General features: G+C 59.7%; 2 protein-coding genes across 2 annotated transcripts in view; one reads left to right on the top strand and one right to left on the bottom strand.

The window, feature by feature from the left end:
- The window catches only part of KDM6B (lysine demethylase 6B), a 28,836-nt gene extending 23,044 nt beyond the window's left edge, over positions 1 to 5,792 (top strand). The window contains exons 13-17 of the mRNA XM_077789460.1: positions 961 to 1,148; positions 2,339 to 2,480; positions 3,431 to 3,557; positions 4,561 to 4,851; positions 5,769 to 5,792. Coding sequence (XP_077645586.1) covers positions 961 to 1,148; positions 2,339 to 2,480; positions 3,431 to 3,557; positions 4,561 to 4,851; positions 5,769 to 5,792 — 772 coding nt within the window. The remainder of the gene's footprint in view (positions 1 to 960; positions 1,149 to 2,338; positions 2,481 to 3,430; positions 3,558 to 4,560; positions 4,852 to 5,768) is intronic.
- Positions 5,793 to 7,539: 1,747 nt separating this feature from the next.
- On the bottom strand, positions 7,540 to 11,549 carry NAA38 (N-alpha-acetyltransferase 38, NatC auxiliary subunit). Its single transcript, XM_077789513.1, has 3 exons — positions 11,493 to 11,549; positions 9,901 to 10,099; positions 7,540 to 8,359 (listed from the first exon to the last, which is right to left on the bottom strand). The coding sequence occupies exons 1-3, from the start codon at positions 11,529 to 11,531 to the stop codon at positions 8,253 to 8,255; spliced, it is 345 nt and encodes a 114-aa protein (XP_077645639.1). The 5' UTR covers positions 11,532 to 11,549; the 3' UTR covers positions 7,540 to 8,252.
- Positions 11,550 to 17,197: the final 5,648 nt, after the last annotated feature.

Below are 17,197 nucleotides of genomic sequence, written 5' to 3'. Positions count from 1 at the left end.
CAAGAGCAGTGGGCGTGGCCAAGAGCAGTGGGCGTGGCCAAGAGCAATGGGCGTGGCCAAGAGCAGTGGGCGTGGCCAAGAGCAGTGGGCGTGGCCAAGAGCAGTGGGCGTGGCCAAGAGCAGTGGGCGTGGCCAGCCCGCCCAGCCCCAGGGAGGGATTTGGGGAGGGGATGGGCGTGGCTCAGATGGGCGTGTCTCAGGGCGTGTCTCAGGTGGGGCGTGGCTCAGGTGGGCGTGAATCGGTGGGCGTGGATCAGGTGGGCGTGGCTCAGGTGGGCGTGAATCGGTGGGCGTGGATCAGGTGGGCGTGTCTCAGGTGGGCGTGGATCGGTGGGCGTGTCTCAGGTGGGCGTGTCTCAGGTGGGCGTATCTCAGGTGGGCGTGTCTCAGGTGGGCGTGTCTCAGGTGGGGCGTGTCTCAGGTGGGGCGTGGCTGGGGGCGTGTCTCAGGTGGGGCGTGGCTGGGGGCGTGTCTCAGGTGGGGCGTGTCTCAGGTGGGGCATGTCTCAGGTGGGCGTGTCTCAGGTGGGCGTGTCTCAGGTGGGCGTGTCTCAGGTGGGCGTGTCCCAGGTGGGCGTGGCTGGGGGCGTGTCTCAGGGCGTGTCTCAGGTGGGCGTGTCTCAGGTGGGCGTGTCTCAGGTGGGCATGTCTCAGGTGGGCGTGTCTCAGGGCGTGTCTCAGGTGGGCGTGTCTCAGGTGGGCGTGTCTCAGGTGGGTGTGTCTCAGGGCGTGTCTCAGGTGGGCGTGTCTCAGGTGGGTGTGTCTCAGGGCGTGTCTCAGGTGGGCGTGTCTCAGGTGGGCGTGTCTCAGGTGGGTGTGTCTCAGGGCGTGTCTCGGGTGGGCGTGTCTCAGGTGGGTGTGTCTCAGGTGGGGGTGTCTCGGGTGGGCGTGTCTCGGGTGGGCGTGGCTGGGGGCGTGTCCCAGGCGGGCGGGGCCGTCGCTGACCACGCCCCCGGCGCAGGCACGGCGTGGATTACCTGACGGGCTCGTGGTGGCCCATCCTGGAGGACCTGTACCGCTCCAACATCCCGGTGTACCGGTTCGTGCAGCGCCCCGGGGACCTGGTGTGGATCAACGCCGGCACCGTGCACTGGGTGCAGGCCACGGGCTGGTGCAACAACATCGCCTGGAACGTGGGGCCGCTGACCGGTGAGGGGCGGGGGGACACCGGGGGGATTGCGGACATTGGGGGACACAGGGGACATTGGGGGGACTGGGGACACCGGGGGGATTGGGGACATTGGGGGACACGGGGGACACTGGGATCATTGGGGACATCGTGGGGAGACAACAACATCGCCTGGAACGTGGGGCCGCTGACCGGTGAGGGGCGCGGGGACACCGGGGACACGGGGGACACTGGGGGGACTGGGGGGGACTGGGGACATGGGGGATACAGGGACACCGGGGACACTGGGGGGGACTGGGGGGGACTGGGGACACTGGGGACATCGTGAGGGGACATCGCCTGGAACATGGGGCCGCTGACCGGTGAGGGGTGCGGGGACACCGGGGACACTGGGGACACTGGGGGGACATTGGGGACACTGGGAACACACTGGGGGGACACTGAGGACATTGGGGGGACACTGCTGGGGACACTGGGGACATTGGGGACACACTGGTGGGACACTGGGGACACTTGGGACACACTGGGGACACTGGGGGGACACTGGGGACATAGGGGACACCGGGGACACTGGGAACACACTGGGGACACTGGGGACACACTGGGGACACTGGGGACACTGGGGACACTGGGGACATAGGGGACACCGGGGACACTGGGAACACACTGGGGACACTGGGGACACACTGGGGACACTGGGGACACTGGGGACATTGGGGACATTGGGGGACACTGGGAACACACTGGGGGGACAGTAGGGACACCGGGGGGACACTGGGGACACTGTGGGGACTGGGGACATTGAGGACACTGGTGACACTGGAGACATTGAGACACTTGGGACACACCGGGGACACTGGGGGTACACCGGGGACACCGGGGGGACACTGGGGACACTGCGGGAACTGGGGACATTGGGGACACTGAGGACACTGGGAACACACTGGGGACACACTGAGGACACTGGGAACACACCGGGGACACTGGGGACACACCAGAGACACTGGGGGACACTGAGGACATTGGGGACATTGGAGGGACACTGGGAACACACTGGGGACACCGGGGGGACACCAAGGACACTGGGGACACACTGGGGACATTGGGGACACTGGGAACACACTGGGGACACTGGGGACACACCGGGGACACCGGGGGGACACTGGGGACACCGCCGGTGGCCGCCACGTGCCGCTGTCCCTGTCCCCAGCGTACCAGTACCAGCTGGCCCTGGAGCGCTATGAGTGGAACGAGGTGAAGAACGTCAAGTCCATCGTGCCCATGATCCACGTCTCCTGGAACGTGGCCAGGACCGTCAAGATCAGCGACCCCGACCTCTACAAGATGATCAAGTGAGGGGGGACACCTGGGGACACGCGGGGACACCTGGGGACACCTCAGACAGCTGGGGACACCTGGGGACACCTTGGGGACAGGTGGGGACAGGTGGGGACACCTGAGGACACATGGGGACAGGTGGGGACACCTGGGGACAGGTGGGGACACCTGAGGACACACGTGAACACCGGGGGACATGCAGGGACATAGCAGGACAGGGGGACTTGGTGTCACCCAGGTGTCCCCATGGGCACTGGCACAGGTGCTCAGGTGTCCTGTGGGTGCTGGCACAGGTGGCACAGTGACCCAGGTGTGCTGTGGCTGGCACGGGTGACTCAGATGGCACAGAGATGTCCCGTGGGCAGGGGCACAGCTCACCCAGGTGTCCCATGGGTGCTGGCACGGGTGGCACAGTGACCCAGGTGTGCCACAGCTGGCACAGCTCACCCCGGTGTCCCGTGGGTGGTTGCACGGCTGGCACAGTGACCCCGGTGTCCTGTGGCTGGCACAGTGACCCAGGTGTGCCGTGGGTGCTGGCACGCTGACCCAGCTGTCCCCCGGCTGGCACAGCTCACCCAGGTGTGCCGCAGCTGGCATGGCTGGCACGGTGACCCAGGTGTCCCGTGGGTGGTGGCACGGTGACCCAGCTGTCCCGTGGGTGCTGGCACGGTGACCCAGCTGTCCCGTGGGTGCTGGCACGGCTGGCACGGCCGGCACGGTGGCCCAGCTGTCCCGTGGGTGCTGGCACGGTGGCCCAGCTGTCCCGTGGGTGCTGGCACGGTGACCCAGGTGTCCCGTGGGTGCTGGCACAGTGACCCAGCTGTCCCGTGGGTGGTGGCACAGTGACCCAGCTGTCCCGTGGGTGGTGGCACGGTGGCCCAGCTGTCCCATGGGTGCTGGCACACTGAGCGCGGCACGGCGGCCCGGGCGTGGCACGGCGGCACGCTGAGCGCGGTGCCCGCAGGTACTGCCTGCTGCAGTCCATCAAGCACTGCCAGGTGCAGCGCGAGAGCCTGGTGCGCGCCGGGAAGAAGATCGCCTACCAGGGCCGCGTCAAGGACGAGCCGGCCTACTACTGCAACGAGTGCGACGTGAGTGCCCGGGGCACGGGGTGGCACTGGGGTGGCACTGGGGTGGCATTGGGGTGGCATTGGGGTGGCATTGGGGTGGCACTGGGGTGGCATTGGGGTGGCATTGGGGTGGCATTGGGGTGGCATTGGGGTGGCACTGGGGTGGCATTGGGGTGGCATTGGGGTGGCATTGGGGTGGCATTGGGGTGGCACTGGGGTGACATTGGGGTGGCATTGGGGTGGCACTGGGGTGGCATTGGGGTGACATTGGGGTGGCATTGGGGTGGCACTGGGGTGGCATTGGGGTGGCATTGGGGTGGCATTGGGGTGACATTGGGGTGGCATTGGGGTGGCACTGGGGTGGCATTGGGGTGACATTGGGGTGGCACTGGGGTGGCATTGGGGTGACATTGGGGTGGCACTGGGGTGGCACTGGGGTGGCATTGGGGTGGCATTGGGGTGGCATTGGGGTGACACTGGGGTGGCATTGGGGTGGCATTGGGGTGGCACTGGGGTGGCCTTGGGGTGGTCTTGGGTTGACATTGGCCTTGTCCATGGGGTGAACTTTTCCTTGGCCATGGGGTGGCTTTGGCCATTCCACTGACCACTGCCCTGACCATTGGGTGTCCATGGTGTGTCCGCGGTCACTCCCTGACCATTGCCATGACCGTGGTGTGTCTGTGGCGTGTCCGTGGCGTGTCCGCGGTCACTCCCTTACCATTGCCATGACCATTGCCATGACCGTGGCGTGTCCGCGGCATGTCCGCGGTCACTCCCTGACCATTGCCATGACCATTGCCATGACCATTGCCATGACTGTGGTGTGTCCGTGGCATGTCCGTGGCGTGTCCGCGGTCACTCCCTGGCCATTGCCGTGACCGTTGCCATGACCGTGGCATGTCCGTGGTGTGTTCATGGTCACTCCCTGACCATTGCCATGACCGTGGCGTGTCCGTGGCATGTCCGCGGCGTGTCCGCGGTCACTCCCTGGCCATTGCCATGACCATGGCATGTCCGGCCGCAGGTGGAGGTGTTCAACATCCTGTTCGTGACGAGCGAGACGGGCGGGCGCAACACGTACCTGGTGCACTGCGAGGGCTGCGCGCGGCGCCGCGGCGCCGGCCTGGCCGGGGTCGTCGTGCTCGAGCAGTACAAGACCGAGGAGCTGATGCAGATCTACGACGGCTTCACCCTGGTGAGGGGCGCCGGCGGCACCTGGGAGACACCTGGCACACCTGGGGGCACCTGGGGCACACCTGGGCACAGCTGGGGGCACCTGGGAGACACCTGGGAATACACCTGGGCAGACCTGGGGGCACACCTGGGGGCAGCTGGGGGCACCTGGGAGACACCTGGGAATACACCTGGACAGACCTGGGGCACACCTGGGCAGACCTGGGGGCACCTGGGGGCAGCTGGGGACACATGGGGACACCTGGGAGACACCTGGGCACACCTGGGCAGACCTGGGGCACACCTGGGCACAGCTGGGGGCACCTGGGAGACACCTGGCACACCTGGGCAGACCTGGGGCACACCTGGGCACAGCTGGGGACACCTGGGGGCAGTTGGGGACATGTGGGGACACGTGGGGGCACCTGGGGACACCTGGGGATACACCTGGGAATACACCTGGGGGCACCTGGGATACACCTGGGCACACCTGGGGGCACCTGGGGGCCACTGGGAATACACCTGGGCACACCTGGGGGCACCTGGGGGCCACTGGGATTACACGTGGGGGCACCTGGGGACACCTGGGGGCAGCTGGCACACCTGGGCACACCTGGGGACACTGGGGATACACCTGGGGATACACCTGGTGTGGGGTGACATGTGGTGTGGGGACACACTTGGCATGGGGACACACCTGGGGATGGGAAGACACACCTGGGGACACACCTGTGGACACTTGGGGACACACCTGGGGACATCTTGGCACACCTGGTGACACCTGGGCACACCTGGGCACCCCTGGTGACATCTGGGCACACCTGGACACACACCTAGGCACACCTGGGCACACCTGAGCACACACCTGGACACACCTGGGCACACCTGGGGACATCTTGGCACAGCTGGGCACACCTGGGCACACGTGGGCACACCTGGGCACAGCTGTGCCGGCGCCACCCTGGGGTGGGGACACCCCCGGACCCTCGGGGGGGGGAGGGGAGGGGAGGGGACACCTGCGGGTCCCCCCGTGACCCCTCCCCCGCCCTCCCCCCCCAGGTGACGCCGCCGACCCCCAGATGAGTCCGGCCCCCCCCAGGGCCCCCCCGGCGGGGGAGGGGCCCCCGCCCCTCCCCCCACGAACACTTTTTATTTATTGGCGGAGAAATCGCCCCAAAATCCGTCCGGTTTGGGTGGAAAACTCCGATTTTATACGAAAATCCCGATTTCTAGGAATTCCCAAAGCCCCTCCCCCGCCCGGCCCGCCAAGGGGGGGAGGGGCTTTCCCCTCCCCCACCCCCACATTTTGGGGGGGCTGAGAACTCACAGGGGGGTGGGGGGAGGGGCGCCCCTCCCCACTCATTTTGGGGGCGCTCGTGCCCCTCCCCCAACACAAGGGGGGGAGGGGCTGGAGGGGGGGAGGGGCACTTTTTTTGGGGGGGGGGTCGGACCCCTTGCCAAGATTCAACCAAAAACTCGCCCCGCCCCCAACAGCGCCCCTCCCCCCCATACGGGTCGGGGCCGGGGGGAGGGGCGCGGGGGGGGGAGGGGCAGGATTTTTTTTTGGGGGGGTGCCCCCCTCGCCCCTCCCCCCGCGCGGGGTGGGGCTCAGGTCTCTGGGGGGGGAGGGGCTCCCCCCAAACCATGGTGCAAAGGGGGGAGGGGCCTGTGCTACCCCCTCCCCCCCAAAAAAAGGGGGGGCGGCCGGAGCCCCCCCGCGGGGGGAGGGGCCTCGGGGTGCCCCTCCCCCCCTTCCCCGAGCCTCGTTTTTTGGGTTTTTTGCTTTTTTCTTTTTTTGGTTGTTTTTTTTTTTCCTCTTTTTTAATTTATACGCGGGGAGGGGGGGGGAGGGGTCGCGTTATTTATTGGGGGGGTCGGGCCGGGGGTCCCCGACTCCCAGGGGTGGGGGAGGGGTCTGGGGGAGGGAGGGGGGGGGCGGTTTTTCGGTCACCGTGACCCCGGTGACCCCTCCCCCCCCCTTGTCCCCGTCACCCGGTGACCCCTGACCTTTGTGGGGGGAGGGGAGGGTCGTCACCCCTCCCCCCCCCGCCCCTCCCCCACCCCCATCATGGTGCTGGGCCCTGCGGCCGCCCCGCCCCTCCCCCCTCCCCGGCCCCCCTTCCCCTCCCCCCGCCCGGCCCCCGGTGCTGTGGGGGTGGGGGAGGGGCGGGTGCTCCCCCTCCCCGCCCCTCCCCCCCCAGAAGCTATTTTGTACCTGAGATTAAATTAATGGCAAAGCCCGACGGCTCCGTGGGGGAGGGGCTCGGGAATTTGGGGAGGGGGGGGCTCGGGAATTTGGGGAGGGGGGCAGGAATTTGGGGAGGGGGGCAGGAATTTGGGGAGGCAGGAATTTGGGGGGGGGGCAGGAATTTGGGGGGGGCAGGAATTTGGATGGGGGGTTCAGGAATTTGGGGGGGGGGACAGGAATTTGGGTGGGGGGCTCAGGAATTTGGGTGGGGGGTTCAGGAATTTGGGGGGCTCAGGAATTTGGGTGGGGGTTCAGGAATTTGGGTGGGCTCAGGAATTTGGGTGGGCTCAGGAATTTGGGTGGGGGGCTCAGGAATTTGGGTGGGGGGACAGGAATTTGGGGGGGCTCAGGAATTTGGGTGGGGGGCTCAGGAATTTGGGGGGGCTCAGGAATTTGGGTGGGTTCAGGAATTTGGGGGGCTCAGGAATTTGGGTGGGGGGCTCAGGAATTTGGGGGGGGGGACAGGAATTGTGGGGGTTCAGGAATTTGGGTGGGGGTTCAGGAATTTGGGGGGGCTCAGGAATTTGGGGGGGGGGTTCAGGAATTTGGGGGGGGACGACAGCCACGAGCGTCACACGGGGCCAGTGTCACCGGGGGGGCTTTAATGGGGACCCCCAAACCCCCAGGGACATTTCTGGGGGGACCTCAAGGTCTGGGGGGGGTCGATCGGAGATTGGGGGGTCCCCACGTGGATTTGGGGGGTCCATCAGGTGTTTGGGGGTCCATTGGGTGGTTTTGGGGGTCCCTCAGGTGTTTTTTGGGTCCATCCAGGGGGTCCATCAGGCGTTTTTGGGGGTCCCTCAGGTGGTTTTGGGGTCCCTTGAGGTGTTTGGGAGTCCATCAGGGTTTTGGGGTCCATCCAGAAGGTCCATCAGGTGTTCTTGGGGTCTCTCAGGTGGTTTTGGGGGTCTCTCAGATGTTTTGGGGACCTTCAGGTGGTTTTGGAGTCCATCCAGGGGGTCCATCAGGTATTTTTGGGGGTCTCTCAAGTAGTTTTGGGGTCCGTCAGGGTTTTGGGGTCCATCCAGGAGGGTCCATCAGGTGTTTTTGGGGTCCCTCAAGGTGTTTTGGAGTCCACCAGGGTTTTGGGGGTCCATCCAGGGGGTCTCTCCGGTGGTTTTGGGGTCTCTCTGGTGGTTTTGGGGGGGTCTCTCCGGTGGTTCTGGGGTCTCTCAGGTGGTTTTGGGGGGGTCTCTCAGGTGGTTTTGGGGTCTCTCTGGTGGTTTTGGGCTCTCTCCGGTGGTTCTGGGCTCTATCAGGTGTTTGGGGGGTCCCTCAGGTGATTTTGGGGTCCCTCAGGGGTAGGGGGGCTCCACCTCGATGGACACGATGTGGTGCCCGGGGACCATGGCCAGCCCCAGGACTCGGGGTTCGCTGCCCGGGAACGCGTCTGCGGGGGGAGAAAGGGCTCAGAACCCCCAAAAAACCCAAAAACCCCACCAAAAAAAACCCCAAATCCTCCTAAAAAATAACCAAAAAAACCCAAAGACTCACACAAAAAAAAAACACAAAAAACCCAAACCCTTCTCCTAAAAAATAACCAGAAAAACCCAAAGACTCCCACAGAAAACCCAAACCCTTCCCCTAAAAGATAACTAAAAAAAAAACTCAAAAAACCCACAAAAATACTAAAAAACCCCACAAAAAACCCAAACCCTTCTCCTAAAAAATAACCAAAAAACCCCAAAGACTCCCACAAAAAAACCCACAAAAACCCCAAACCCTTCCCCTAGAAGATAACTAAAAAAACCAAAAAACCCACAAAAAATACTAAAAAACCACACAAAAAAACCCTAAAAAATCCCACAAAAAACCCAAACCCTTCTCCTAAAAAATAACCAAAAAAAACCCCAAAGACTCCCACAAAAAAAACCCTAAAAATCCCACAAAAAATCACTAAAAAACCCACACAAAAACCCCAAAACCTCCTAAAAAAGCCCCAGGGACCCCAAAGATCCACACAAAAACCCCAAAGGCTCCCACAAAAAAAACCCCCAAAACCCCAAAGATCTGCCAAAAAAAAACCCCAGAAACTCCCACCAAAAAACCCTAAAAAACCCCACAGAAAACCCCAAAACCTCCTAAAAAAGCCCCAGGGACCCCCCAGCCCTCAGCAGTTCCTGTGCCAAGCGCAGGATCCCGCTCTGGCAGCGGAGCAGAGGAAAATCCCGATCCCACCTCCCCCAGACCCTCAGAGTCAGCCAAAAAAACCCAAAACCCCCAAAAAATCCCCAAAAAAACCCCAAAAACCAAAAAAAAAAACCCCAAAAAACCCCAAATCCCCCAAACCTGCGGCCTTGAGGAACTCCTGCGCCGAGCCCAGGATGATGCTCTGGTGGTCAGAGCTTGGGAACGCTCCCACCCCCCTGAGACCCCCCAAACCCCCCAGAACACCCCAAAAACTCTCCCAGGACCCCCCCAAAGTGCCCCAAACCCCCCCAGAACACCCCAAAAAACTCCCCAAAAAACCCCAAATCCCCCCAAACCTGCGGCCTTGAGGAACTCCTGCACCGAGCCCAGGATGACGTTGCTCTGATGGTCAGAGCTTGGGAACGCTCCCACCCCCCTGAGACCCCCCAAACCCCCCCAGGACCCCCCCAAACCCCCCAGGACACCCCAAACCCCCCCAAATCCCCCCAGGACCCCCCAAACCTGCGGCCTTGAGGAACTCCTGCGCCGAGCCCAGGATGACGTTGCTCTGGCGGTCGGTGCACAGGAACGCTCCCACCCCCCTGAGACCCCCCAAACCCCCCCAGGACCCCCCAAACCCCCCCAGGACACCCCAAATCCCCCCAAATCCCCCCAAACCTGCGGCCTTGAGGAACTCCTGTGCCGAGCCCAGGATGACGTTGCTCTGGCGGTCGGTGCACAGGAACGCTCCCACCCCCCTCAGACCCCCCAAACCCCCCCAGGACCCCCCAAATCCCCCCAGGACCCCCCAAACCCCCCCAGGACACCCCAAACCTGCGGCCTTGAGGAACTCCTGCGCCGAGCCCAGGATGACGTTGCTCTGGCGGTCGGTGCACAGGAACGCTCCCACCAGCGTGCGCCCGTCCGACATGCGGATGCGCAGGCTGCGGTTCAGCAGCGCCTCCAGCCGCTGCCGGCCCCGGCGCGGCCCCGCGACCCCCGGGCCGGCCCGCTGGGGACGGACACAGCCTGAGACCCCCGGGATGGGGACGGACACAGCCTGAGACCCCCGGGACGGACACAGCCTGAGACCCCCGGGCCGGCCCGCTGGGGACGGACACAGCCTGAGACCCCCGGGATGGGGGAACGGGACAGAGCCTGAGACCCCCGGGATGGGACAGAGCCTGAGACCCCCGGGATGGGACACAAACTGAGACCCCCGGGATGGGACACAGCCTGAGACCCCCGGGCCGGGACAGAGCCTGAGACCCCCGGGATGGGACAGAGCCTGAGACCCCCGGGATGGGGGAACGGGACAGAGCCTGAGACCCCCGGGATGGGACAGAGCCTGAGACCCCCGGGATGGGACACAAACTGAGACCCCCGGGATGGGGCACAGCCTGAGACCCCCGGGATGGGACAGAGCCCGAGACCCCCGGGATGGGACACAGCCTGAGACCCCCGGGATGGGACACAGCCTGAGACCCCCGGGCCGGGACACAGCCTGAGACCCCCGGGATGGGACACAGACTGAGACCCCCGGGATGGGACACAGCCCGAGACCCCCGGGCCGGGGCACAGCCTGAGACCCCCGGGCCGGGGCACAGCCTGAGACCCCCGGGATGGGACAGAGCCTGAGACCCCCGGGATGGGACACAGACTGAGACCCCCGGGATGGGGCACAGACTGAGACCCCCGGGCCGGGACACAGCCTGAGACCCCCGGGATGGGGGAACGGGACAGAGCCCGAGACCCCCGGGATGGGACACAGCCTGAGACCCCCGGGATGGGGCACAGACTGAGACCCCCGGGATGGGACACAGCCTGAGACCCCCGGGCCGACCCATGGGGAACGGGGCTGGGGAAGGGCTGCGGTGACTCCGGCCCCCAAAACCCACCCTGGGTACCCGTGGACCCCAAAAACCCACCCTGTGTACCCATGGACCCCCAAAAAACATCCCCCGGCCCCAAAAAACCACCCTGGGTACCCATGGACCCCAAAAAAACCTCCCCCGGCTCCAAGAAACCACCCTGGTACCTATGGGACCCCAAAAAGCCACCCTGGGTACCTATGGACCCCCCAAAACCTTCCCCAGCCCCAAAAACCATCCCCCGTGTCCCTATGGTCCCCCAGAACCTCTGAGATCCCCCCATAAACCCCCAGACCCCCTCACACCCCCCAGGACCCGACCGAGCCCCCCTGAGACCCCCCCACAGCCCCCCCAGCCCTCAGAGCCCCCCGAGTCTCCCCTCCGGACCCCGCACCGCCCCCCGGCCTCTCAGACCCCCCAAATTTCCCCAAATCCCCCCCGACCCCACTCACAGCTGGGCCGAACCCCCCCCCCGTTCCCTCAGACCCCCCAAATTCCCCCCAAATTCCCCAAATCCCCCCCGACCGCACTCACGGCCAGGTCGCCCCCCGCCTCCTCCGGCGGATCCGCCATGATGGCGCGGCCCAGGGGGCGGAGCCACGGACTACAACTCCCGGCGGGCTCCGCGCGCCGCCCGCAGCGGGCGCCGGGCCGGCGACTCCATTTCCCAGCATGCGCCGCGCGCTAATGGAATAAACCCAAGGACTACGTTTCCCAGCGCGCCCCGCGGTTTCCGGCGGCGTTGCCATGGCGACGGGCGGCGCGGGCTCGGTGGCGACCCCGGGCCCGGCCCGAGTGGCCCCGAGGTGCGGGGGGGGGCCCGGAGGGGCTGGGGGGGCTCAGGGGGGGCTGGGGGGCGATGTGGGGGAGGGGGCTGGGTCTGGGGGTCCCCTTTTTTGGGGGGGGTCTCCCCTCCGTGACCCCCCCTGACCCAGGCGCAGCCCCGCCCCTCCTGCGGGCCGCGGGTGATGACGTCACCCCCAGAGGGGTCGGGGGTCCCCCCCCCACTTTGGGGGTCACCTGGACCTCCCAGGTTTGGGGGTCCCCCCCCACTTGGGGGTCACCAGGAGCCCCCAGGTTTGGGGGTGTCCCCCCACTTGGGGGTCACCAGGAGCCCCCAGGTTTGGGGGTGTCCCCCCCACTTGGGGGTCACCAGGAGCCCCCAGGTTTGGGGGTGTCCCCCCCACTTGGGGGTCACCAGGACCCCCCAGGTTTGGGGGTCTCCCCCTTGCCCGGGTGGGTCCCTCTTGGGGGTCCCCAGGGTTTCCCCCCCCCCATTTTGGGGCCAATTGTGACTTTTCGGAGCCCCGAATTAATCGGATTTTGTCCGAGCCTGGGGAGGGAACACGCTCAGGGACAATGGGGGGGCACCAGCTGTCCCTGTCACCTGTCCGTGTGTCCCCGTCACCTGTCCGTGTGTCCCTGTCACCTGTCCGTGTGTCCGTGTCACCTGTGTGTCCATGTCACCTGTCTGTGTGTCTGTCAGTGTCACCTGTCTGTGTGTCCCTGTCACCTGTCTGTGTGTCCCTGTCACTTGTCCGTGTGTCCCTGTCACCTGTTCGTGTGTCCGTGTCACCTGTGTCTGTGTCACCTGTCCGTGTGTCCATGTCACCTGTCCATGTGTCCATGTCACCTGTCTGTGTGTCTGTCTGTCAGTGTCACCTGTCCGTGTGTCCGTGTCACCTGTCTGTGTCTGTGTCACCTGTGTGTCCATGTCACCTGTCTGTGTGTCTGTCCATGTCACCTGTCCGTGTGTCTGTCCCTGTCACCTGTCTGTCTGTGTCACCTGTCCGTGTGTCCATGTCACCTGTCCGTGTGTCCCTGTCACCTATCTGTGTGTCCGTGTCACCTGTCCGTGTGTCTGTGCCACCTGTCTGTGTGTCCCTGTCATCTGTCCCTGTGTCCGTGTGTCTGCGCCACCTGTCTGTGTGTCCGTGTGTCCCTGTCACCTGTCTGTGTATCCCTGTCACCTGTCTGTGTGTCCGTGTCACCTGTCCATGTGTCTGTCCCTGTCACTTGTCTGTGTCACCTGTCCGTGTGTCCGTGTCACCTGTCTGTGTGTCCGTGTCACCTGTCCATGTGTCTGTGCCACCTGTGTGTCCGTGTCACCTGTCCGTGTGTCTGTGTCACCTGTCTGTGTGTCCCTGTCATCTGTCCCTGTGTCCGTGTGTCTGTGTCACCTGTCTGTGTGTCGGTGTGTCCGTGTCACCTGTCCGTGTGTCTGTCCCTGTCACTTGTCTGTGTCACCTGTCCGTGTGTTCCTGTCACCTGTCCATGTGTCTGTGCCACCTGTGTGTCCGTGCCACCTGTCCATGTGTCTGTGTCACCTGTCCATGTCCAGCTGTCCCTGTCCCATGTCCCACATTGTGTCTGTCCCTGTCCCATCCCTGTCCCTGTCCCCACATGTCCCCGATGTCCCCACAGCGCCGTTGTCACCGTTCGTTGTCACCGTTTGTTGTCACCGTTCGCTGTCACCGCTGTCACCGTCCCCACCAGGACACCGGCGGCGGTGGCAGGGGGTGACGCTGTCACCACCCGACCTGGTGCCACCCCCCTGGGGTGTGACAGTGACACCGGTGACACCTCCGGGCTGCCAGGAGCAGCAGAGCCACCGAACAGAGGCAAAAGGGGCAAAAAGGGCCAAAACGCCCCAAAATCGGCCCCGGGGAGGGCTCGGGGTGACAAAAGGCACAACCGGCCCCAAAAACGGCGTCACCTCTGCGGTGTGGGGTCCTGGGGGTGGCACACGAGGGTTGGGGAGAATTTGGGGGGATTTGTGAAAATTTGGGGTTCTTGTGGTGCTGCACAAGGGTTTGGGTGGAATTTGGGGGGATTTTGGGGTTCTGGGGGTGTAACACGGGGTTTTGGGTGGAGAATTTGGGGGGATTTGTGAGAATTTGGGGTTCTTGTGGTGTCACACGAGGGTTTGGGTGGAGAATTTGGGGGGATTTGGGGCCCTCGTGGTGTCACACAGGGCTTTTGGGGGAGAATTTTGGGGGAATTTGTAAAAATTTGGGGTTCTTGTGGTGTCACACGAGGTTTTGGGTGGAATTTGGGGGGATTTTGGGGTTCTGGGGGTGTAACACGGGATTTTGGGGGGGGAATTTGTGAAAATTTGGGATTCTTGTGGTGCCACATGAAGTTTTGGGGAGATTTTGGGGGGATTTGGGGCTTCTTGGGGTGTCACATGAGGTTTTTGGGGAGAATTTGGGGGGATTTGTGAAAATTTGGGGTTCTTGTGGTGTCACAAGAGATTTTGGGTGGAATTTGGGGGTCCTGGGGGTGTCACACGAGGTTTTGGGGGAGAATTTGTGAGGATTTGGAGTTCTTGTGGTGTCACAAAAGGTTTTGGGTGGAATTTGGGGGGATTTGGGGGTTCTGGGGGTGTCACACGAGATTTTGGGTGGAATTTGGGGGGATTTGAGGGTTCTGGGGGTGTCACACGAGATTTTGGGGAAAATTTGGGGAAAATTTGTGAGAATTTGGGGTTCTTTTGGGGGGATTTGGGGTTCTTGTGGTACCACACGATGTTTTGGGGGGATTTGGGGGTTCTGGGGGTGTCACACGAGGTTTTGGGTGGATTTTGGGGGATTTGGGTGTTCCTTGTTCTGAGTGACAACAACCAGGAACAGCTTTTGGGTTAAAAACCCAAATAGGGTAAAACCCCCAAACTTGGAGTGGTTTTTACCCCATTTCCCATCATTTTTGGGGTAAAAAGGCCCCAGAAAGGAAGGGGAAGGAAAAAAAAGGCAGCAAACTCCAGAGGTGGGGTAGGGGCAGGCACAGCCTGGGGGGTTTGGGGTGATTTTGGAGCATTTTGGGCAACTTCACCCCTAAAAACCATCACTGAGGACAAACTCCTCCATTTCACCTCTGGGTTTTTTTGGGGGGAGGATTTGGCCTGGATTTGGGGGAACTTTAAACCCTTTTTTCTCCCCTTTTTAATATTTTCTTTCTCCTTTTTCAATTTCTCCCCCTTTTTTCAATATTTGTTCTCTTTCCACCTTTTTTTCCCTCCCCTTTTCCTAATTTCCCCCTTTTCCCCCCTTTTTTTTTTAACACTTTCTTCTCTTTTTGGAATCTTTCCCCATCACTTTAACTCTTTCCAAATCTTTTCTTTTTTGATTTTTGCCCACTTTTAAAATACTTTTCCCCTTTCTAAAGTATTTTTCTGTGTTTAGTATTTGTCCCTCTTTTGAATCTTTTTCCCATTTTTTATCTCCCCCCTTTAATACTTTTCCCTTTCTTTCAGTATTTCCCCCCTTTTTTAATCCTTCTTTTCCTTTTTCAATTTTTAAATCTTTTTCAGTTTTTTACATTTTAAATTTTCTTTCATTTTCTCTGTCTTTTCATTCTTTTTCTCTTTTATTCTTCCCCTTTTCCAAACTTTTTTCCTTTTTAAATAGCTTTTCCCTTTCCATCCTTTTTTGTTCTTAAATGTTTTTCATTTTATTATTTCTCCATTTTTCAATACTTCTAGTGACTTTTGTTCCTTTTTGAATATTTTTCTCAATTTCAACATTTTAAAACTTTCATCCTTTTAAATATTTTTCTGCTTCCACCCTTTTTGAGTATTTTCTTCCTTTTTCAATTTTTCCCTTTATAATTTCTTCCCTTTCCCGTCCTTTTCCAATCTTCTTCCCTTTTGCAATGTTTTAAAAAATATTTTTTCTTTCAACCTTTTCTCTTTTCTAACCATTTGTCCCTTTCTCAACATTTTTCTTTTTGCATCTTTTAAAATCCTTTTCCCTTTCCCAATATTTTTTATTCCTTTCATTATTTTCCCTTTCCAAGCTTTTTTCCTTTTCCAATCTTTTCCCCCTTTTCAATCCTTTTTCCCTTTCTCAGTTTTTTCCCTTTTCAATTTTTCCCCTTTTTAATCTTTTTCCTTTTCCATTTTCCCCCTTTTCAATCTTTTTTATTCCTTTTCAATCTTTTCCCCCTTTCCCAACCTTTTTTAATCCCACCTCTATCTTTCCAACCCCTTCCTCAACCTTTTTTTTTTTAAACCTTATAACCCCCCCTTTTTTTTTGTTCTTCCTCCGTTGCAGCCTTAAAGAAACTCCAAAAAAAGAAAAAAAAAAAAAAAACACCCAAAAGAAAAAAAAACCCCAACAACCCCAAAACCCAACCCACCAAACCACTCCCTTCCCAAGTATTTCAAAGTCGAGGAGGGAGGGAGAAAGAACAAAAAAAATAAAAAAAAATTTGCTTTTTAATTTTTTTTTTTTTAGTGCGTGTTTAAAATCACCGAGGGAGGGGGGAGGAATGGGCAAAAAAAAAAAGGGGGGGGGAAGGGTAAAAATCCTTTAAAAAATGAAAAGGGAAGCGTGACGAGTATGGAACTAGTTAACCTTTAACAATTTATGCTGATGTCACACTGAGCATGAGTACTGATTAATCCCCCCCCGAAATATTTTTATGGGAGTGAGGGGGGGGGGGGGGGAAGAATAAGGAGAAAGAGAAGAAAAAAAAAAAAGCAGAAAAAAAAAAAAAGAAATAATTTACCGCAGCCATCTTTGTTTTATGCAGAAAAATCTCCGGCTTCGGGTCCCCCCCGGCTGGGGCCACACAAATATTTGTCCCTCGCCGAGCCGGGATCTTCGGGAGGGGGAAAAGCAAAATAATATCATTAATGAGGCCCCAAAAGCGACCAAAAATACCCTAAAATGAGCAGGATGAGGATTATTCGCCTGCTCGGGCAGTAACGGCGAAGGCTGGGGGGGGGTGGGGTGGGGGGAGCTTTGGGATTTATTATTTTTCAGGGGTTTCGTGCTTTTTGATTTTTTTTTTTTTTTGTATTTTTAAGGATTTTTCGTGGCTTTTGTTTCTAATTTTTTAATTTTTTTTTTTTTTTTTACGTCGCGCGGTTGATTTTTAAGGTTTTTTGGCGCTTTTTTTTTTTTTTGATGTTTATTTTTACCCTTTTCAGCCCTTTCTGGTTTTTGTTTATTTTTAACCTTTTTTCCATTCCCTTCCCTTTTTAAATATTAATGTTTATTTTTGACTCTCCTCTTTTGCCATATCAATTTTAAGCTCGATTGTCCCTTTTCTTCCCATTCCTTCCCCATTTTAAATTTTAATGCCGATTTTTACCCCTTTTTGCCTCTCCTTCCTGCCCCTTTCCATTTTTCCACCTCATTTTGTCATTTCACCCTCCCTTTCCCCTCCAATTTAACTCCTTTTCAATTCTCCCCTTTATTTCCTTCATTCTTTTCCCTGAACGCTTCCCTTTCCTC

This window comes from Lonchura striata, chromosome 34 (assembly GCF_046129695.1).
Source record: "Lonchura striata isolate bLonStr1 chromosome 34, bLonStr1.mat, whole genome shotgun sequence".
NCBI lineage: Eukaryota > Metazoa > Chordata > Aves > Passeriformes > Estrildidae > Lonchura > Lonchura striata.
Note: the sequence above shows the minus strand (reverse complement) of the source record. Positions and strands in the feature narration are given on the sequence as shown.